The 23689-nt window shown below is 44.6% G+C and overlaps 1 protein-coding gene across 5 annotated transcripts in view; it reads left to right on the forward strand.

Moving 5' to 3' along the window:
- pdzd2 (PDZ domain containing 2) overlaps positions 1–23689 on the forward strand; it is a 369757-nt gene that overhangs the window by 292247 nt on the left and 53821 nt on the right. For 3 of the 5 annotated variants that reach the window (XM_070546319.1, XM_070546322.1, XM_070546320.1), the window contains 6 exons: positions 885–958; positions 1104–1326; positions 3980–4097; positions 4177–4309; positions 5834–5921; positions 5985–6088. In XM_070546319.1, the coding sequence (XP_070402420.1) occupies positions 885–958; positions 1104–1326; positions 3980–4097; positions 4177–4309; positions 5834–5921; positions 5985–6088 (740 nt within the window). The remainder of the gene's footprint in view (positions 1–884; positions 959–1103; positions 1327–3979; positions 4098–4176; positions 4310–5833; positions 5922–5984; positions 6089–23689) is intronic. The other 2 variants (XM_070546321.1, XM_070546324.1) reach the window with 2 other exon arrangements.

Consider the following 23689-nt stretch of genomic DNA (forward strand, 5'->3'; position numbering starts at 1 on the left):
TGGTATTTACTCTGATATATATTAGTTCTGGTATTAGCTCAGATGCTAGCTTTGGTATTTACTCTGATATATATTAGCTCTGGTATTAGCTCAGATGCTAGCTTTGGTATTTACTCTGATATATATTAGTTCTGGTATTAGCTCAGATGCTAGCTTTGGTATTTACTCTGATATATATTAGCTCTGGTATTAGCTCAGATGCTAGCTTTGGTATTAACTCTGATATATATTAGTTCTGGTATTAGCTCAGATGCTAGCTTTGGTATTTACTCTGATATATATTAGCTCTGGTATTAGCTCAGATGCTAGCTTTGGTATTTACTCTGATATATATTAGCTCTGGTATTAGCTCAGATGCTAGCTTTGGTATTTACTCTGATATATATTAGTTCTGGTATTAGCTCAGATGCTAGCTTTGGTATTAACTCTGATATTGGCTCTGGTATTAGCTCAGATGCTAGCTTTGGTATTAACTCTGATATTGGCTCTGGTATTAGCTCAGATGCTAGCTTTGGTATTTACTCTGATATATATTAGCTCTGGTATTAGCTCAGATGCTAGCTTTGGTATTTACTCTGATATATATTAGCTCTGGTATTAGCTCAGATGCTAGCTTTGGTATTAACTCTGATTTTAGCTCAGCCATTAGTCCTGAGTAGCCCTGTTATTATTAGTCACAGACTAATCCAAATGAGTCTACAATTGAGTAAAGTCTTTGTTTTCACAGATTCATGCCTAATCCAGTTCAGGTGATCAAACAAACCTGACAATTAATTTGAATAAACAATTGATCTGCTGTTGTTTACTTGTTGGGGTTGTTGTGGTTTATGTAAACAGACTGGCCAGAGCTGAGTTGGGAATAATCTTGCTGTGTTTCTGTGTAGGAGACGAGATCCTGGAGGTAAATGGAAACTCACTAAGGGAACTCACTCACCAGCAAGCAATCCAGACCTTTAAGGTTTGCAACAACAGTTTTATACTTTTAAAACGACTGGGATAGATGTGTTTTCCAGACTTGGACTCATTGAGCCTGCGTATTGAGGAGTATTAAGATCTTTCTAACACCTTTCTAAAGAAACACCTCTTGTGTCGTTCTTACGCAGCAGCTGAAGAGAGGTGTGGTGACCCTAACTATCCGAACCCGTCTGATTAGCCCCAACCTGACTCCATGTTCCACCCCCACCTTGCCCAGTCGCTCTGCATCACCCAGCTCCAGAACCAGTGGAGGAACACCAGTGCCAGTAGGACTGGATGGATCTGATGGTAACTGGGGTCCAGGTCCTGGTTCAAAGGACCGCATTATCATGGAGGTCACACTTAGCAAAGGTAAGCTTTGGAGAGAAACGAGCTGGCATCTACAAACTTCTTTTGTTTTGTGTTTTTCTTAAAAGCTTAAAAGCCACAGCTCTGGTGACTTCAGCACAATACCATTCCCTGTCCATTGAACTCCAGCTTCAAACCTAACCCTAACATCTCAGGAGTAAAAGATGATCCCGCAGCTTGTTTTACGTCACTGTACTCTGGGTATCCATGGAAAGGTCTAACCGTCAGTCCCATTATTTTGCCAAAAATCTTCAAATTCCGATTTTATTTTTTAATAAAAAAAAAATAAAATTATTTAGCAGAATTTTCCACGAGCGGTGGTTTCAGTGCAGTGGGGTTGTCTTCCACAGACAAACACATTAAAGAGGGAGCACTTTTCAACTGACATGGTCCAGAGTAGCTCCCCTGAAATACTTTAACACTGATGAGCTCAGCTGATGGACCAGATGAACCCAAACTAACTCTACATCTTTACATGTTGGCCAGTTTTCTGCCTTTTGTTTGGGTCCAATTAGGAAATTGTTTCTGAACACTTTCTTTCTGGCTAAAATTGGACAATATCACGTGTTTTGGGGATAGGTTATATTTTTTATTGAGCCACTCATTCTCTGACTTTCCTCTAAGAACGGGGTGAGAAATCCTGGTCTGTCGAGGGTCACTATCCTGCATGTTTTAGTTGTTTCCCTGCTTCCGCACTCCGCTGTTTTAGCGGTCGGTAGATCTTTTAGAACTGCAGTTCAAAGGTAACTCATGAGGTGAATATATATGAACCCAGGTAGCAGTTTCTCTTTAGGATTGAGAGGAGATGCAGGAAAATAATAAACAGGCAGGACAGAAAAATAGTCAAATAAAAACAAGTTAGTTTTTGTACCTGCTGGTTGCAACAAACAGACACCATTGAAGGTAATCAGAAGTGAGGAACAGAAAATGAAATAATTATTTTAATGTTTAGAGCAGCAGGAACTCCGAGAGGCTGCAGGCGCATCAGTGAGTTTGCGGACGCTGCGTAGGGGGAGGGGGGAGGGGCTGAAGCACCTGGGGAGGGGGGAGGGGGCTGAAGCAGGGGGAGGGGGGAGAGGGCTGAAGCAGGGGGAGGGGAGGGGGCTGAAGCAGGGGGAGGGGGCTGAAGCAGGGGGAGGAGGGAGGGGGCTGAAGCAGGGGGAGGGGGCTGAAGCAGGGGGAGAGGGCTGAAGCAGGGGGAGGGGAGGGGGCTGAAGCAGGGGGAGGGGGCTGAAGCAGGGGGAGGGGGCTGAAGCAGGGGGAGGGGGGAGAGGGCTGAAGCAGGGGGAGGGGAGGGGGCTGAAGCAGGGGGAGGGGGCTGAAGCAGGGGGAGGGGGCTGAAGCAGGGGAACAGTAAAGATGCAGAAACTACCGATGTTAGAAGAGATGTGCTTAACTTTGAAAATGTGGGCGCAGTTTTAATTGTAAAAAACTCCAGCGAACCCCCCCCCCCCCCCCCCCCCCCCCCCGACACACACAAACATTATAACATTATATATACCAAGTAGTGTGTCTATAGTTCTATTGTGATGTCTTAGTAAATATTGTATTTGGTGAAAGATAAACTTTACTGTATTTATCCTAGTGGATCTATAATTAAACGGGTAAACTAGTAGTAGCACATCCAACGTCAAGGAAAGCAAAAAGTTATTATCAGGAGAGGGAGAATGTTTTAGTGGTTAGCAGCAGTGTGCTAGACGATGGCCCCCTCCATGAGGCCACCACAGCTCAGCAGAACATCGTTGTAGCTTCTTCTGGGGAGAAAAACACTTAGAGAGAAAATAAAGTTAACAGCTGAAATAGCAGGAAATAATACAGTTAAAGAGCAGACTGTAGAAGAAAGCAGTAGAGTGTGGAAAGTGGTCAGTGTGTCCTCCAGCAGTCTAAGCCTATAGCAGCATAACTACAGAGATAACTCTGGATAATCTATCCTATTTAGATGGAGGCATGTTGGAGGCAGGGCAAGGGAGAGCCGTCTTTACCGACTGTACACTCCACACGTGTAATATAATGTTATATCCTGTGTCACGTGACATGATGCAAGTCTGTTCTACTTAACCGTTTTCTTTGACCAAGGAAGGACAGTGTCCTTGTAAGCAAGGTGCCTGGCCTCACAAGATATCGCCTCACAAGGCCAGGCGCCTTGACATTGAGACACAGCCCCGTCTCTAAACCAGACAACATGGCTGCTCTCACTGCTGTTTTCCACACCTGACACCCTTTTATCACACATGACACTTTCCTCCACCCATTCCAACCTGCTTGCAGGATTTTGCTTCTTTGTCACTCCAGACCTCCTCATGCTCCGCCACAGTTCCTCTCTCAGCACCCTGTCATAGGCTTTCTTTAGATCTAAAAGACACACCTTCGGATCTTAGATCAGGGGTGGGCCATCTTGGTCAACAAGGGCCACTATCCAACAGGTTTCAGTTGTTTACGTGCTTCAACACACCTGATTCCTGTATGAATCACCTGTTCAGCAGCCCATCAGACTCTAAAGCCACCTGTTACTCACCAGCAGATTCAGACCAGGTGTGTTTTAGCAGAGAAAAACCTGCTGGATAGAGGCTTAGACATTTTGTTACCCGAGTGTTTTCCCCAGCTGTTCCACAGAAGGTGGTGCGTTGTTATAAACATGCGATGTTAACTCCTGCAGAGCCTGGCGTTGGTCTAGGGATCCGAATTTGCTGTCTGACTCCGGAGAACTCGGCTCCTGGGATCTACATCCACAGTTTGGCTCTGGGATCTGTGGCAAAGATGGATGGAAGGCTCAGGTAAACGTTTCAGAGGACATGTGATGTAAATGTGTGTGAGGAGATGGGGTGGTGCTGATTCCTGTTGGTCTGTGTGCAGCCGTGGAGATCAGATCCTGGAGGTGAACACGGTCAGTCTCCGTCATGCTCCTCTCAGTGAGGCCTACGCTGTCCTTACCGATTGTGGACCAGGACCAGTCAGTCTCATCATCAGCAGACACCCTAATCCAAGGGTAGGGTTAGGGTTACCCCCCACACCTCTGTTGTTGCTTGGCTTCCTGGGGCTGGAGGCTAGGAGGGAGATCTGGCCGTCTGGTTGGGGTCTGGGGTGGTGGGTTGCTGTGCTCAGTGTTGGGCGGGGGAGCCTGCTCATCAGCACCCCAGCAGAAAGGGTCAAACTCTGGTAACCGGTGATGGTTGTACTCCATGTGCAGCAGTACCGGGACCAGAGTGAATAGGGTGTGTATGGGGAGCATGAGTGGGTGTCCGGCGTGCATTTTTGTAAGTCTTGGGTTGTATGTGCATGTGTGAGCATGAGGGAGGGAGTGTGTGACTGTGTTTGTGTATGACTGAATATGTCAGGTGGGGCCTTTGACTCCTCCCTTCTCCTGGAACTTCTTTTGATGATATAGATCTTCGTCTCCCCTCTTCCTGCCACACCTGGTGTGGGGTGTGGTGCCTTGGTCTGCCTGGGTCGTGGCTCCCGGGTCAGGGGGTTTAAGATTTTTGGCGTCTGCCTGACCAATCCCGGTAGCTGCCTGCTGGGGTCTGGGTCCCTGGGCTCTGCTGGGTCCCCGGTGGGGCTGGTCACCCCTGGGTCCCGGGCTCAGCTGGCTAGGGGGTGGGAGGTTGCGGACGGGCTAATGGGCTTGCAGCCGATATCTCCCAGGACTCTGCCGGCTGCTGGTTGTGGCCCTCCGGGGCGATCCTCTGCGCCTCTCGAGGGGGGCGGGGGCTTTTCTGGTCACAGTCTCCCTAGAGTTCCTGTGTTCTGGGGCAGCGCCTGGATCTCTGGGACTTGGAGCTCCCTCCGTCTCCTGCGCATCTTTGGGGGGCAGATCTGTGGCCCCTCACACTCTCTATTGGACGCTCCTAAAGAGAAACCTTACATAAACAAGCGCGTGTACACACACAGGTGCTCACATGGTGCTCTCATAAGTATGGACTTGGGCACGTTCAGCACATGTCTTAAGGCTATGGTGGGCACTACATGCACTGTGATTTATTATTGTGTGATTGTTCAGTTAAACAATGTTGATTTTACATTTCATCATCACGTTGACGCAGTGATAGTTTGCTCCCGTTGTATTGTTGTGTGTCCCTTTGTTTTTTGTTTGTTTTTTGTTTTTGCTTTTTCTCTTTCTGCGGGTCTAGAAGCAGACTCTTGTTCATTATTGTTTATTTTTGTGGACCCCCCCCCCCCCCCCACCACCACCACCACCACCATGTTTTGTCTCTTCCTTTCTCTTTCACCTCTGACTCCGTGTCTGGTCGGAATTACAAAGCATTCAAAAACAACAACAATAAAGTTTTAAGTATCAGGCGTGACATTAAAAGCAGACGCTTTGATGCTCCACCTGAGAGTAAATCTGTAAGGCTTGTCACCAGCATTCAGACATCAATTCTGCTTGCTTCACAGCCAGACAGGACACGGTAAACAATAAGGGGTTACCCCCCCCCCCCCCCCCCCCTCATTTAATGCTTGAACCCTGTGGAATGAGTTCCATTCATACACTCACTGTGTTGTCCTGTGTCAGGTGACTGAACAAGAAATGGACAACATGATATCACGATCAACAAACAAGGACAAAATGAGCAGGAATCGATCTTCGCCCAGTTCTCAGGGTCTGTTCTCTTACTCATTTACCTTTTATTATTCCCGCATCAGCTGACACCTGTGTTTTTTAGAGCTCACCTGTGGGAACCCCCACCCAGCTGGGAAGGATGGGTCGGGAGGTGTCCTGGCTCCTTTCAGCTGGAGCATGAAGAGGTTCCTGGAGCCGGCCACGAGAGTGAGTCCATCTGTCCACGGTTTTCGTTTAGTCTTCATTGTGAGGGCAGAAGTTTGGGGCCAAAGTGATAAAATACAGGGCTCCGCTTTAGCTTCTCTGTAGTTCTTTTTGTAGTAAATCTAGCTTTTTTATTCTCTATTTAAAGGGAACTTATTCTAAATTGTTATAAACTAGTTATTATGGTGCCTTGGTCCAGACAAGGGGTCATCAATTAAAATCCCAGTAGGTCCAGTTACAAAGATTTCTTTCACAACATGGTCAACATTTCGTGTCTTATTTCATCCCATCAGCGCAGTTTCTTGCTATATGCCGACTATGCAAAGGCGTAGGCACCCACATGGCCACTAGGGGGCCCCTAAGTTCCTGCAGTCCACATCCTCGCCTATAATTCTTTAAAAGATTAGAAATACTTTATTAAGGATATGATAGCAAAATAAGCTGCAGTAAAATAAGCTTTTGTGGCGCAATTAAGCCAAAACTGCTACTCTCAGTTTCACTGTCTGTCACATTGTAGACATGACAAGCCGAGTGGCAAATCTGGTCGGTTTAACGTTCTGGTGGCACTGCTGCAGCTGATGTTATCAGCGTTCAGTGTTCTGGGTTTGTTTTTGTGAGGAATAAACATTCAGGCAACCCACCTTGGTACATTATTGCCAGGTAAAAGTAATACCTTACAGGGCCTTTTATGGACAAGCACCATCATACATTGGGGATCTTCTTAGTCCCTACACCCCCAGCAGGTCCCTGAGGTCCAGTGACCAAAGCCCACTGGTTGTGCAGCACCAGGCTAAAGGTCAAAGGTGACAGACTATCTGCCGCTGTGGCCCCCAGACTCTGGACCTCTCTCCCCCTGACCCTGAGATCAGTGGACTCAGTGGTCTCCTTTAAACTCACCTGTTGAGGCTTTGGCGTGACCTTCATCACCCTCTCCTTATTCTGCTCTTTGTACCAACTCCACCTTTCCCGCGATTCACTGATTGCCTCTTTCTTACTCATTTTCTCTCTTCCTTTCCTTACAAATGTATTTTCTCATTTTTATGATGTTTCTTAATCATTTAAAAAATGTTTTAATGTTTGTGCCTCGTGATTTACATCTTGAGAGGTGCTATATAAAGTATAGACGTAAAATACACCTGAAAACATTTCTTACCTTTAGTTTATCTTGTTTCATGTTTTTATAGTTTGATGTTATTTCCTGTCATGTTTACAAATATTATTGTGCGTTACACAGATATTAATATTGAGAGGCACAATTTCAAACTGTCACAGCTCATTTTGGAATTTTCCAATAGTAATAATAATAATTTTTATTAAAACAAATATAAATCTAGAATTGTAATGATCAGTGTGAAACTTTTCATATTTCTTTACAGTTTCAGTTAGGTTTAGTTAACATTTCCTTAACACAAGTTGAAAATTATTTCACTTGAAGAAAAATTCATATGTTTTGGTCGATTAAAACTAAAAGAAATTGGACGACTAAAGTGAGACTTAAGTAAAGAATTTCAGTCACAAGACCAAGACTAAAACTAGATAAAAATTTCTTGTCAAAATTAACGACGCAAAGAAATTTTTTTTAACCGAGGGTTGGGTTATGGTAGGACGGTCGAGTTTTTGTTTTTTTTAGGTGTTTGAGAAATGCTAATTCGCTAGCTATGATTTGGATTGGCATAATCTGTGTTAGCCAATTACAGACCTATCTCACATCTACCTTACTTATCCAAGCTGCTTGAGAGGGTTGTATACTTACAGTTGGTTGCATTTTTAGACATTCACGAACTCTGGGAGATCTTTCAGTCAGGGTTCAGAGCAGGTCACAGTACCTCAACTGCACTCTTAATGGTTCTTAATGATGTTTTTTAGGGATGAGCGAGTACACCACTATCTGTATCTGTATCTGTTCAACCAACTAAATTATCTGTATCTGTACTCGGAATGGGCGTGGCATAACCCGGAAGTGGGCGTGGTTTACATCAATGTATTATTTTAAGTCTGAAATTGATATGGATTGATCAGAAGTTGATATGTGTATTGTTTATTTGAAAACTATTTACAGAGCAGCCTCAGAATTGAGATTAAACATTTTTGATCACAATAGTAAAGAAACTGTTACAGAACAAGTTTTTCAATAAAATCAGAACACTAATATTTAACTGCATGGATTAATACATCTGAACTCATGCAGTAGGAACTAGGAAATATGAAACGCTAGAACCAGACACAACTTTCTATATTTTTTTTATTTTAATTTGATTAAACTAATTTTTTTCTTAACGTTCTTGGCATTTTCCCACACAAAGTTAAACAAAACAATGTTGATTAATGTGTGTGTGTGTGTGTGTGTGTGTGTGTGTGTGTGTGTGTGTGTGTGTGTGTGTGTGTGTGTGTGTGTGTGTGTGTGTGTGTGTGGATGAGCCGGACGGACTGTGCTCCCGGTCGGCTAGAGAGTTTTGTAAGTAGGGAGGGGCGGGTGCTCTATGTGACTGGCCAATCACAGAGCGTGAAGACAGTCAGTTACCCAATGAAGATTTTCCTTCAGCACGATTACAGATATTGACTCGTTTTACTCGTCTCATGCTCGTATTCGTCAAAAATGCGTTATCCGTACCGGATACTCACCTGAAACGAGTATCCGGCTCATCCCTAATGTTTTTTTAGCTTGTGACGGGGGGGATGCTGTCATTCTTTTGATGTTAGATTTGTCTGCGGCCTTTGACAAGGTCGTTCATGACATACTTTTGGATCGTCTGCAACATTGGGCGGGAATTACTGGTGCAGTCCTACAATGGCTACACTCCTACTTATCCGACAGGAGGTTTGTGTCAGTGTAGGTGAAACCTCCTCGACCTGGGCGGGACTCATGTGGGGTGTGCCATAGGGTCTGTACTGGGTCCGCTTCTTTTTGCCATCTACTTACTACCATTGGGGAATCTTCTTCGGCGGTTCGGCATGCGTTTTCATTTTTATGCTGACGACTGTCAGATCTACCTCCCCCTTCAGCGGGGGGTCGATGGGTATCAACGCTTGTAGATGCCTTAGAGGTTGTGCGCTCCTGGATAGCTAAAAACTTTTTACATCTGAATGACGCTCAGACTGAAGTAATTGTACTTAGCCCTGGCATGCCTACACACCCATGTGATGCTGTGAATCTGGGCCCTATAGCGTCTAACATGAAGACCACCATCCGAAATTTGGGAGTGCAACTGGACTCAACCCTTAAATTCAACGCCATACCATCTCGGACTTTGTATGCTAGTGTTAGCAATTTGAATTTGATGTGTGCTGCTAGCGGTAGCCAGTGGAGCTCAATGAACAGGTTAGTTTACGTCCAATGGGACAACCTCTTTGACTGCAACGGACCTGTGCACTGGTTCTCATTGTCTTAGGCCAGTTTTAGCGTATATTTTGCGGTGTTCAGGTGCAAACGCTGCCGCTATTATGGGGTGCAGACGTAGCAGGCTATGCTAGTCCAGCTAGCGGATTTAAATGTGTGCAATCAGTGATGTGTCAGGGTTTGAGCACAATCACTCTTCAGATCTCTATCTGGATTGTTCCGAAGGCTCGGAAAGAGTCCGGGTAATTGCCGGAAAGATGCTATTTAACAGATGATCAGACTGTCTAGCGATTAGTTTTGTGCTAACGTGAAGAAAGAGAAATTACTTTCTCTGACTCAGAGTGACGCAAACCAATACAGACAAGGTAACGAATCTCACGAATAAACACACAGTTAAGCACATTCACTTACTTTTAGGAATTAGAATGTAATTTGAAGCAAACACTTCAGATTACAGGCTTGCTTGCTGTTTAAGGAGCTGGTGTCACTGTAAAAAGCTTCCCTTCCGGTGTAAGCCGGGGGAAGGAAAATAAAGAGACAAATTTCTCCATTTTGTAAATTAATCGAATTAAACACAAAATTGAGTGTTTTGATTTGAACAAGATTGGCTCGGCTCACCATATATGTAGGGTTAATAAACTACATATCTAGGAATTAAAGGCTGTTGCTATCACCTTATGCTTTAATTCCTAAGAAGATCAAACATATTGACGAATGAAATTTACATGTATATATACATATACGGATATATATATATATATATACATATATACATATACGTATATATATATATATATACATATACGTATATATATATTCATATATATATATATATATATATGTATATATATATGTATATATGTATATATATATACATATATACATATATATATACATATACGGATATATATATATATACATATACGTATATATATATTCATATATATATATATATGTATATATATATGTATATATGTATATATATATACATATATACATATATATATACATATACGGATATATATATATATACATATACGTATATATATATTCATATATATATATATATATATGTATATATATATGTATATATGTATATATATATATACATATATACATATATATATATATATATATGTATATATGTATATATATATATATATATACACCAACTTGCTTGGTCTATGTTAATCAAAATATTATAATATTTATTTTTAAAGATTTAATTTAATAGCAAAAGTTATTTGTTAATTCAGAAGATCTAAAGATCTTTGCTTGTTCAGTGATCAATATACACCCACTCCGTGTTTATTTCAAGAAAGAGTCAAGTTTAAAAAGGTTAAGAAATGTATTACTAAACTATTTAAACATGATAATTTAAAAGACAATTTATAAAAGTTTTGGTATTAAAAAGACTTTGGAATTAAAACAACCCTGTGCATGGATGAATCTAAGGTGAAGTGTGTTTTGCTTGCGGGTCAAGCAATGCCTCAGAACGTCTTAAAGAGAGGACGCGTTCTGGGTGGAGAAAGCATTTGGTTTTGTCAATAAGCTAAGTTGTTCTTATTAAAGAGCATTCAGACGCAATCTGTGTTCTACCTCACCATCACGCGACCCTCGTCGTGGATCCGGAGGTCAGAGGAGGACGTTGAACAGCCTCAGGGTACTGGGCCCGGTAGGGGAGACCAGTGGTACCGACTCTCTGGTCCTAGAGATGCCGCATGCACACAGGTGGAATTGGTTTGCATCTGTAGATTCTTAAGGAATCTCGTAGCATCAGCTTGTTCTGCAGGTGTCGTTTTGTTGTGTCGGAGCAATTCCTGCCAGCGTGACAGAAATCGCTTGTTTGGTTAAAGAGCTTTGGGCGGCCGTCCCAACTTCTCTAGAACTCCCTCGCAACTGACGAGAGCTGTGTTTTAAAAGATGGCTGTTATCATTTCTAACCAATCAGGTTTTGACATGTAGAAGGAAGATTTAACAAACCCTCAGACACACGCCTCCTGGTTCTGGTGTTATGGGAAGAGATCATGTGAGTGCTAGTTACCTGTAACTTAGTTACTGTCACCTGTGTGAGCTGACTAAGTGTGCATGATTCTTGTCATAGTTACACATTACTGATTATCATAAATAATTATTAACTAAGAATAATAATTCATTTCAGTAATTAAACAGTTATAATGAACCTTGATGATTAGCAGTAAAAAGAGTTTATTTAAATGATTCTTTTAAATCTTCAAATGTCCTCTTCTTGCTGGTTGGCATAGCGTCAGATGAGCAGACAGCTGCATAGATTAAAGGAGTGGTAGCAGACTTTGAGTCTCATGTGAAGGACTCTAATGCAGATTGGAGTCGTAGCCAGGGCAAGGTGACCCAGGCTGTGTATCTGACCCGTGAGTCTTAAAACCAGGCCATTACGTGACGTTACGCTGATCACGTGACGCGTCACTGACGCACACACAGGTGAAGATCATTTTTAGATGATTGGTGTTTACTGTCAAGGTGCGTGAGCTTGACTGAAGTCGTCATTGGCAGTGAATGAGTTAATGCTTAGTTTGTATGTACTGGGTTGGGATCATACGTGGTGTGTTTATAAATAATCTAATGTGTGGTGGTTCAGCTGAGCTTTGGTAAGATAGGGGTCCCGGAGCAGCATCTTGCACAAGGCCCCCACGAAGCTAGAAACGGCTCTGCATCCCATGGCTCATTTATGTCAGTCAGAACAACACTGCATATTTCCATTTCATGCCAGTGTTTTTTTTTTTTTTGCGCTCACTCATGGCCATTAGAGAGAACTTCAGGCCTAAATTTAAAATTATAGAAATATCGGGGTGGGGGGGGGGGCTGTTTCTCACCAGTAACAGCTGATGGAGGGCTCTAGCTCCGTTGCGCCGTTCGTGTCAGCAGGCACAGTAGGGTCGGGGAGGGGGGGCGGGGCATGACGCTTAGCCTGGCGGGGGCAAGCAAAGTGCTGGGGGAAACCCTGCTGGACCCCAGCCCACATGCAGGACAAAAGCATGCAAGAGTCTGACTTGCATAATATGTTCGCTTTAATTCCAACCAGAGAAAGGAGGAGAAGCTGCAGCAGGGATCCAGTGAGATGGAGGAAACATGTATAATTATAGAATGGAACTGGTTCTGGTTCTGGTCCCAGTCCGCCCACTCTTAACCCTGTTATTTTCTGGTGGCTTCACTTTCACTAATTACAAACCAAATCCAAGTTGGATGAGAAGAAACCTTAAAACCTTAAACAGAGATAAAGTACTCAACCACACCAGTTAACCCTTTAGGCGCCATAGCATTTCCAGTAAAATATGAATTTTTTACATCACTGTTTAAAGAGTTTGTAGCTTAAATCTGGTTAGAGACAGAGGAATATTGTAAGTTAGAAAAATCTTCAGTATGAGCCAAATTTTGTGATAGGAACAAATTCACTCACATAATTTGCATATTATGACGTCATCAGGTGGCAGCCATATTGGATTGCATCACTTTTGCAGATGTTTTTTATGTTTTTGTTTTATTTTCTTAGTGTTGTTATTGTTTATGATACATATGTACATATTCCTATGTAGACAGATATAACTATGTATGTATATATATATAATATGTATTACTTTATTGGTGTTTTGTTATGTTTACTGCTTATCAATCAAGAACACTGTTTTGGTGCTTCAGTGTCATGAACACATTTCACTCATCCCTTCTTTGGTTTGTTTTGTTTATAACTGTATATATATATATATATATATATATATATATATATATATATATATATATATATATATATATGTATGTATGTGTGTGTGTATATACATACATATATATATATATATATATATATATATATATATATATATATATATATTTTTTTTTTATATATATATACAGTATATATATATATATATACTGTATATATATATAAAAAAAATATATATATATATATATATATATACTGTATATATATATAAAATATATATATATATATATGTATGTATGTACATATATATGTCAGGACTCAGGTATCTCCCGGCTGACCTTCGGACCACAACTCCCGACATGCTCCTCGTGGGGAGCTCCCAGCGTGCTCCTCGCGGGGAGTCCCTCCACGTCACATCCAAGCAAGGCTATACATGGAAGACGCCGTGACCGGCTTCTCATCTCAGTCATCGTTTCTTCCTCACAGAGATACGACCAGAGAAATAATAAAACTGTTAAACGTCTCACCTTGTTCGTCTCCTTCATCCAGTCTGATCAGCCCGACAGGATGACTGAGATCCGAGTAGATTCGACGGAGATCGATCGTCTCCGCCACGAGAACGTGCAGCTGCGTTCCATGGTAGATCAGCTCAACACCAAGGTGAACTCCTTGTCCGACCACACCCTGTGTCTATCCACGGCTCTCACGGCTCTCCAACAACAGGCAAACGATCAGCAGCAACAGATCGCTGCACTCCAGCAGCCAACCCGCTCTGCTCCTAGGGAGGAGCCCCACTTCAGCCTGCCGGAGAGGTGGAACGGAGAGACGGGGAGCCCCGATGGTCTGCTCGCCACGCTGGACATGCAGTTCGAGTGCCAACCTGGACGCTACCCATCTGCGCGCTCCCGAGTGGCGCATCTCACCTCCCTGCTCTCCGGACGTGCCGCGGAGTGGGCTGCTGCGCTTTACAATTCCAAATCCCCTGCCTGCAACGACTATGCTGCGTTTGTGTCCGCTCTCCGGAAGACCTTTGTTCCCCCCAGCAGCGAAGTGGGAGCAGAGACACGCCTTCTCAAACTCCGCCAGCGAGAACGCTCGGTGTGCGCTTATGCGTCGGAGTTTCGCACCATCTCCGCCAAGCTGCAGTGGAATGACTCCGCTCTGCGGGCCGCCTTCCTGGAGGGGCTGGCACCCTACATCCGTGATGAGTTGGCAGGAAGGGAGCTGCCTCAGACCCTGGATGAGGTGGTTGATCTGGCGCTGCGCATCGACCAGCGGGTTCTGGTTCGACCCAAGTTATCCACGCGTCCACCCAGGACGCCGGTGCCTCGCCCTCGTTCACCCACGCCGGCTCCTGTACCCATGCTGGCGGAGGAGCCCATGCAGCTCGGCCACCTTCCCCCCGAGGAGAGACAACGACGGTGGCGCGAGGGCCTCTGTGCCTACTGTGGCTCTCCCGACCACCGACGCCTGGACTGCCTGCTACGATCGGGAAACGGGGGGCCCCACTGAGTATTGGGGTCGCTCAGTCTGGGTCTTCTTCTACCCCTGTCGCTACTAACCGTCTCCTCATTCCTGTCACCCTCCTCCATGGTGAGGCCTCACTCCACGTAAACGCATTGGTGGACTCGGGGGCCGCGGACAATTTCATGGACCTAGATCTGGCAAAACGCCTACGGATCCCCCTACAACCCCTGGAGAGAGTTATACCAGTGACCTCGGTGGACGGTAGGCCTCTCTAACCCTACCCAGTCCGAGACCGAACCCAGTCACTCCGTATGATCACCCAAGGCCACCAGGAGACCCTCCATTTCCTGGTAATTTCTGCTCCCTCTTCTCCCCTAATCCTGGGGTTCCCCTGGCTCCGTCTCCACGACCCTCATATTTCCTGGTCCCAGAACCGCCTGCTGGGCTGGGGGACCTCGTGCCAGACCCACCTCGTTCCTCCTCCATCCTCGGCGGGTCTTCCGGACGGGGGCCCCGGCTCCACACCGCCCCACCTGCCGCTGCCCTATCGGGACCTGGCCGCGGTGTTCGACAAGCGGCGCGCCACCTCCCTGCCACCTCACCGGCCATATGATATGGAGATCAAGCTGCTACCGGGAGTACCTGGTTATGCCCTTCGGACTATGCAATAGCCCTGCTGTCTTCCAACGTCTCATTAATGATGTCCTCCGCGACATGCTGGGACGGTGGGTGTTCGCCTATCTGGACGATATACTGATCTACTCCAAATCCGAGGCCGAACACATCCATCATGTTCGCGCCGTCCTGACCCGGCTCCTGGACCACAACCTGTACTGTAAACCCGAGAAATGCTCCTTCCATCAGCAGTCCATATCCTTCCTGGGCTACATGATCTCGGACGAAGGGATAACCATGGACCCTCAGAAAATCCAGGCGGTGAAGGACTGGCCCTTGCCAACCAGCCTGAAACAACTGCAGAGTTTTCTGGGTTTCTGCAACTTTTACCGCCGTTTTATAAAGAACTATAGCACCCTCGTAGCCCCTCTCACCTCTCTCACTCGACCAGGCTCCCCTGGCCAGCTGTTTCGTCTAACTCCCGACGCCATTCGGGCCTTCCGCCACCTGGTCACCCGCTTTACCTCGGCCCCGATCCTCCGCCATCCAGATCCTGCAGTTCCCTTTGTGGTCGAGGTCGACGCCTCTGACGTCAGCGCCGACGCCATCCTGTCTCAAGGCGGGCCCGACGACAGGCTCCATCCCTGCGCCTACTTCTCCAGGAAGTTTTCCACCACCCAGCAGAAGTACGGTGTGGGCGACCGTGAGTTACTGGCCATAAAATGGGCATTGGAGGAATGGAGGCAGTGGCTTCTGGGCACCACTCGGCCTTTCACGATCTGGACTGACCATCAGAACCTGACCCACATTAAATCTGCCAAGCAGCTTAATCCTCGCCAGGCTCGCTGGGCCCTCTTCTTTGAACCCTACGACTTCCATCTCGCCTACCGCCCGGGAGCCAAGAACCAGAAGGCGGACGCCCTCTCCCGCCAATTCACCCACTCCACGCCCTCGTCCGAGCCAGCGCCAATCCTCCCGGAACACCGTTTCCTGGGCCAACTGAGGTGGCCGTTGGAGGAAGCTATCCAGAACGCCCTCCGGGACGACCCCGCGCCTCCAGAGACCCCCGCGGGTCGCCTCTATGTCCCCACGGCCTGTCGCAGCGAGGCGTTGTCCTGGGCCCACTCATCACGCCTGTCTGGCCACGCTGGTTTCTCCAGAACTCTTAAATTCCTCCAGCGAGCCCTCTGGTGGCCAGGCATGGCGAGGGATGTGAAAGAATACACCAGCGCCTGTGACGTCTGTGCCCGCTCCAAGAACCCCAACCAGGCCTCGGCTGGTGCCCTCCGACCTCTTCCGGTGCCCAGCCGCCCCTGGTCCCACGTGGGGCTGGACTTCGTCACGGGTCTCCCGCCGGTCAATAACCTCAACACTGTCATGACGGTTACGGACCGCTTTTCCAAGTCTGTCCATTTCATCGCCCTTCCGGGTCTCCCCTCAGCCCAACGCACAGCGGAACTGTTCCTGGAGAACGTGGTGCGCCTCCACGGGTTCCCAGTCGACGTGGTCTCGGATCGGGGGCCCCAGTTCACGGCCCGGTTCTGGAAAGCTTTCTGTCGGCTGATGGGAGCATCGGTCAGTCTCTCTTCAGGCTACCACCCGCAGACCAATGGCCAGACGGAGCGGGCTAACCAACAGCTGGGTCGGTACCTTCGTTGTTTTGTCTCGGCTCAACCCTCGCAGTGGCCTAAATACCTCCTCTGGGCGGAGCTGTCCCACAATCTTCACACCTCATCTGCCACTCGGCTGTCCCCTTTCGAGGTCTGCTATGGCTTCCAGCCCCCGGTCTTTGCCCACCAAGAACCCGAGGTCGCCGTTCCGGCAGCGGAAGCCATTGTGAGACGCTGCAAGAGCGCCTGGATCAAAGCACGAGCCTCCATAACCAGAGCTAACACCAGCTGTGCTCACCAGCATCTCCGTCGACACCGTCCTGGTCCCTCCTATGCTCCTGGGGACAAGGTCTGGGTGTCCACGGCTGACCTTCGGGTCCGTGCCGGGTCCAAGAAACTCGCCCCTCGGTTCCTCGGCCCATACCCCATCCAAAGGGTAGGGCTGGGCGATATGGCCAAAAAATAAAATCTCCGATTTTATTTGCTTTAATTCGATTTCCGATCTTTTCCGATTAACCCCCCCCCCCCACACACACACACACACACACACACACAGAAAAGGACACCAAGAAGTACAAACAGCAGACCACTTGAAGCTACTTTTGCTTTTATTTAATCAAAAGCAAAATGTGTAATGCTCTTCAGGGATGAATAGTGAATAACTGAAAACCCTCTTGGAATCAAAGTGCCAGGTGTATTTTGAGTCATACTCTGTTGTCTAGACTGAAATGAGACAAACATTCCCATTAGAGTAACACCATTTACTCAAACATTAACAATACATTCAAATACAGGTAAAACTAAACCAACCCAAACAGTGCGACAACTAACAGGGATAAATGTATCTTACTTTTCAATCCAAAAACAGAAAAAAAATTATCTGTCTTTAACTTGCATTTACGGTAAATGATTTACTTTGCATATAATTTTAAATAAAAACATAAGTGCAAAACTTCTTGGGTAAAATACTAATGTAAACAAAAATTTAGAGTACAAAAATTGCAAAATAAATAATAGTCAACTCCAACTGAAACTGATAAAGTGCCAACTTTGGTTAAAAAAAATAACTTTAACAAACGATTTGTGTCCCTGAATGTAGAAACCGGAGAGAAAAATCACATTTTGGTTGAGCTGCTGAACATGAGATTTGTGCTTAAGTTTTCAGTCAATAACATTTACACATTTTTGGCAAGGAAAATCAGCCTGTCCACTGCCTCTGGCTTGAGGCAAGCTCGGCTGCATGTGACAACTCCCCCTGCCACACTGAATAGCCTCTCAGATGGGGCACTTGTTGCAGGGATACTGAGGTATTTCTTGGCCAGGTGACTGAGCCTTGAGAAGTTTGATTTGTTGCTCTTCCACCATTGCAGTGGATCAGTGTCAGGATCTACCTCTGGCATAAGCAGATAAGTTGCAAGTTCAGTCTCTATTTTAGCCTCTTCCGACTGGTCAGGGCCAGGGGTTGGCACACTCTTCTTGAAGAAAGTTGCTAAGGTCTTTTTCCTCTTGGGATTTGGCTGAGGCCTTGCCTCTTGGTCCACCTGCACAACTGGACCAGGCTGTGGTGTGCTTTTGTCAGTGGGGAAAGACAGAAGTTCACTGACAGCTCTTCTTTTGATTTGCTCCACCTTGTCTGGGTCGATGTAGGATGTCCGGAATCTTGGATCCATCAGAGAGGCCATGTCCAGCAGTTCATCTTTGACAGGATCGCTGTATTTGTTAACAAGGTATCCCAGTATGTTGCTTTTGATTGTTTTTGTAAGCTCTGTGTCGTTGTCCTCAGGCTGCAAAAGACTTGTTTTGAACAGATGGATAACAGGCTTGATGTATGAGACACTAACATACATTTCCCCTGAAAAGCATCTGTAAAATCTTGGAGTGCTTTAACCGCCTTGTTTACTGACTCCAAAACCTCGATGTCTTGCCAAGAGGGCACGAGATGGCGGCTTTTAACTTCAGACCCCAGGACACGGGCAATAGCCTTCTCCTGCTCCAGGAATCGCTCGATCATCTTTTGCCGGGAGCCCCACCTGGTTGGAGATTCTACTATAAGCTGATGAGGGGGAAGGCCCGGCTCTGACTGAGCTAAACCCAGCTCTCTTCTTTTCTTCCAACTGTAGGAAAAAGCAGCAACTATCTTCTTGCAAACTCCAATGGCTCGGTCTATGCGGGGATCCTTAACACCATTCTCTGTATGATAAAGAATAAAACACAAAGACATACATCACTATTGGGGACTTGAATAAACAACTACATCCACCTAAAATGATTTCTTCTGTATGTCTTATGTATGAACACAGTAACTCCTGCAGTCGTTACACTGAATATTTGTTTGGTGTATGTTATTTTTATTTTTTAATCCATGGGCAGAACTTTGCAGCAGCACAGTAATAAATAAGCACAAATAATATTAACATATTTAGAAGAAAGAGTATTCAAAAGGACACGATTAATATGAGCAGAATTATGTGCCATTAGAAACTGAATTTGAATTACTCCGGGTTGAAATACAATTTTCAGTTTCAGAAGCAAATTTAAATGAGCTAAACTGAACCTGAGGGGAGGGGTGTGAAAGTGAGCGTTTGGAGGCTCAATTTGCAGTAGAATAAAATACATTTTTAAACCAAATTCATCCATTTTCAAAATACAAAACTCAATTTCAATTTAATGACAATCATTTCCAAACTGAACTTTGAACTTTACCCTCTCAACAGGAAATCTTTATTCAACTTTCCAGTGTCAAACTGGTAGCATTTATGTTTACCTGCCGCTCCTGCAGTGTCACACTCTAAAACCTCCGGGCGGAACACAAACTATATTAATGCAAGTTCCATTGCTACAGTAGTGAAAGACGAGCGTCATCCAGCTTGGCTGTGGTTTGATGTGCTCTGTCGAAATGTAATATTTTATTTTACTTATTGTCAGACTTACCGATAGCGTTGTGTAGTTTGTGTCCAAAGCACTGGAGGTTTGGCCATCCGTTCACTTTCAGGGCTTTAATCACGTTGGTCCCGCTGTCAGTCGTCATGCAGGAGAGACGATTCTCAGACAGGTTCCAGCAGTCAAGGGCGTCTCTCAGTCCTTTGGCGATGAGTTCACCGGTGTGGTCCTCGGGAAAGTATGACGTTTGGAGGGAAATATTACGTAAATCCCACACGTTGTTAATGAAATGCACCGTTAAACTCATATAAGGCTGCATTGTTCGACTGCTCCACATGTCGGTTGTTGCCGAAAAAAAGGACAGCTCCTCCAGTTCTCTGCCAACCTTTTTGCGTGTGTTTCTGTACAGCTGCGGCAAGACTACTTCACTGAAATACTTTCGGCTGGGTAGCTCATACCTGGGATCCAATGTTTTCATCAAATTTATAAACCCCGTCTTCTCCACGGTATATATGGGTACCATGTCTTTTGGTATGTACAAAGCGACCGCGTCAGTGATTGTAGTCCACCGGGCCCCTTTCTTGTCATATGCGGTCCCCTGTGCGAACGATTCGGCTACGGTTAGCTGTTGTTTAGCCACTGGTTCTTGGTCACTGCGGCTCTGTTCGTCTCGGAGAGACTGGCATTTTTCGTGTTCGGCTTGATGCCTCTGTTTAAGGTGTTGAAACAAGTTAGTGGTGCTGCTGCCTTTGACTGCAACGGGTTTTAGACAAAGGTTGCAGCGTGGGGTCTCTTGTTTTATGTCTGTTGCAGCAAACCCATACCAGTTCCAAACAACAGATGATTTTATCCCTTTCTTCGGAACAAACTTCCCACTCTCACCGCCTTCACCGGTCGCCATGTGGTCGCTTGCTGTCTGTTGTTTTGTGTGTTATCGCTCGCTCGTGGGTGAGGAACCTGATGCTACGGGACCTCCGGAGGGCCAAAAAGCGCCATTACAAAAAACTCGATTTACTTACTTTATGAATCGCCCGCAAAAAATAATTCGAATTAATTCATTTGATCGATTTTTCGCCCAGCCCTACCAAAGGGTCATCAACCCGGTCACGTACCGGTTGCGGCTGCCGGCTACTCTCCGCATCCATCCCACCTTCCATACCTCCCGGCTCAAGCCCTACGTGTATATATATATATATATAGTATATATATATATATATATATATATACTGTATATATATATATATATATACTGTATATATATATATATACACACAGTATATATATATATATATATATATATATATATACTGTGTATATATACTGTATATATATATATATATATATATATATATATATATATATATATATACATATTCACAGTATATATATATATATATATATATATATATATATATATATATATATATATACTGTATATATATATATACACACAGTATATATATATATATATATATATATATATATATATATATATATATATATATATATATATATATATATATATATATACTGTGTGTATATATATATATACACACAGTATATATATATATATATATATACTGTGTGTATATATATATATATATATATACAGTATATATATATATATATATATATATATATATATATATATATATATATACTGTGTGTGTGTATATATATATACAGTATATATATATATATATATATATATATATATATATATATATATATATATATGTATACTGTATGTATATATATATATATACATATATATACTGTATATATATATATATATATATATATATGTATATATATTTATATATATATATATATATATATATATATATATAATCTCAGGCTTTTCCACAGCCCCGTGCAGAACTGAATGAATGCTTTCATTTCTGGGGCAGTTACATCGTACCAGTCATTATATTTGGAGCTAGATTTCAGTTCCTCCCTCTCTAGATACCGGTGAGCGTATCGGTTAGTTTCAGTTGTGATGAGGGTCCAGAATTCCTCATCCAAAAAAACTGATAGAAAATCAATGTGTTCTGAATTGGACAGATCCCTGTCTCCACGGTATCCAGCTGGCTCATCAAAATGCTGATCCACTTGGATTACTGTTCCTCTTCTCCCAAACGAACCCAGCCATCATCATCATTATTGTCACTGAGGCCGTGTTGGGCCACCCCCCACTAGCAGTTATTTTTTTCCCGCGGTTCCTCCCCCTCCTGCTGCATCTCCCGCGGTTTACACCCCCAGGGCTGAATCGATCACCAGCGGAGTTTTCACCGGCCCATCAAATGCTGCTTGGATTGAAGTTACAGGTGTCTGCCACCCCGCTGTGTAATGTGTTAACGGCATGAGGGCTCATTTCTGCTGCTGGGGCTTATTAAATCCAACATTGCTGCTTGTCGCTGTTCTGCGACTTCGGCGCTTAAAGGGTTAAGTGAGGATGAGGATTACTGCCCTATGATTCTGTTTTTTGTTTTTATTTACATGTAAATTTTATATTATAAATAATATCATCACAGAGAGCTATTCAGACAGGACATCACTACTACAACTTCAGTTCCCTGGTTTAATCAGAGAAGTGAATGTTCATTTTCTAATATAGCAGTGACTAGTAACCATGGTTGCCCCAAAGTGCTTTACAGTAGCACTACGTCATCATGAGAACAGAAATAAAGACTTAAGCCTCCTACACTCTGGAAGCATCAGTGGCGCGGAGCGGCAGCTGCTTCAAATCGAATCCGTTAGAGTCTGTGGGAGTGATTCAAACCAGCCGCGACGCTGCAATTTTCAGATGAGCTCCAGAAGCGTATAATCAGGTTCTAGTTTTCCCCAACCTGCTTCTGGGACGCATCAATTTCAGCAGTTTACATAGGGTTAGACAGGAAATCACACAGTGTAAAATCCCTGGTAATTTTCAAAATAAAAGCTTTTCAGTGATGCAATTTCATATATATATGAAGCTTACACGTGAGCCAACAGCTGATTTACTCCCAGCATAGTTCCAGAAGTGCAGCGGTGTGTTTTTCATGGCTTTAATCCAGGCAGTGGGGAGGAACAACATCATATATGACATCAAACAGCGATAATAACCCGATTTCCTTCTTTCTGGTCTAATGGAGGATGGCATAAACAAACTGTGACCTTTAAAGTCTCGAGGGATTTTGTGATCTCACGAGTCAAGCAAGGATTCATGGCTGAGACTCTTCCGGTGTGTACTGGAGAGCAGTGAAATCCGCGAGTAAACCATCCGTGCCACTGATGCTTCCAGTGTGCAGTAGTAGTCATGCATACAATGCAAACAGTACAATATACAAGGACAGGAGAGGTGTGTGTGTGTGTGTGTGTGTACTTGTCTTTATATGTTTACGTGGACCAAATTTGACTTAAACCTGCTAAGCCTAATTTCTTCTCCGTCTGCGTTGGGATGGACACACGCAACGCCATTTTGCGTTGACGCCAGAGCTCGGAAGATTGTGATTGGTCAGGGCACTGCTTCCTGTAAATTCATCAACAACACCTTCATTGCCCCCTCAAAAGTAAGAAGATATGTAGCGGCAGACACGGAACAGACTGAAGAGTGTGCTGTTTCACCCATGAGTGAAGGAGTGCAAAGATGTGCAGCAAGAGTTTTATTTGTGGACGGAAAAGACGAGAAACGTGGGTTTAGAGGTGGCGATCACATGAAGAGGCGGAGAAGAATGAGGGACAAATGCATCCGTGTTAAAAAGTCTCTGAAGTACATTAAAACAATGTAAACACAGTAGTAATAATAATAACCATAATCATCATCAAACTTATATAGCGCTTTATTAGGACACTCAAAGACTCGCTCACACACTCTCACGTTCACACACTGCTAGTGATGGTAAGCTACTTGTAGCCGCAGCAGCCCTGGGGAGGTCGGACAGAGGCGAGGCTGCCATTTGGCGCCTTCGGCCCCTCTGACCACCACCAACACAGGCAAGTTGGGTGAAGTGTCTTGC

The sequence above is a fragment of the Nothobranchius furzeri genome, chromosome 17 (genome assembly GCF_043380555.1).
Source record: "Nothobranchius furzeri strain GRZ-AD chromosome 17, NfurGRZ-RIMD1, whole genome shotgun sequence".
NCBI lineage: Eukaryota > Metazoa > Chordata > Actinopteri > Cyprinodontiformes > Nothobranchiidae > Nothobranchius > Nothobranchius furzeri.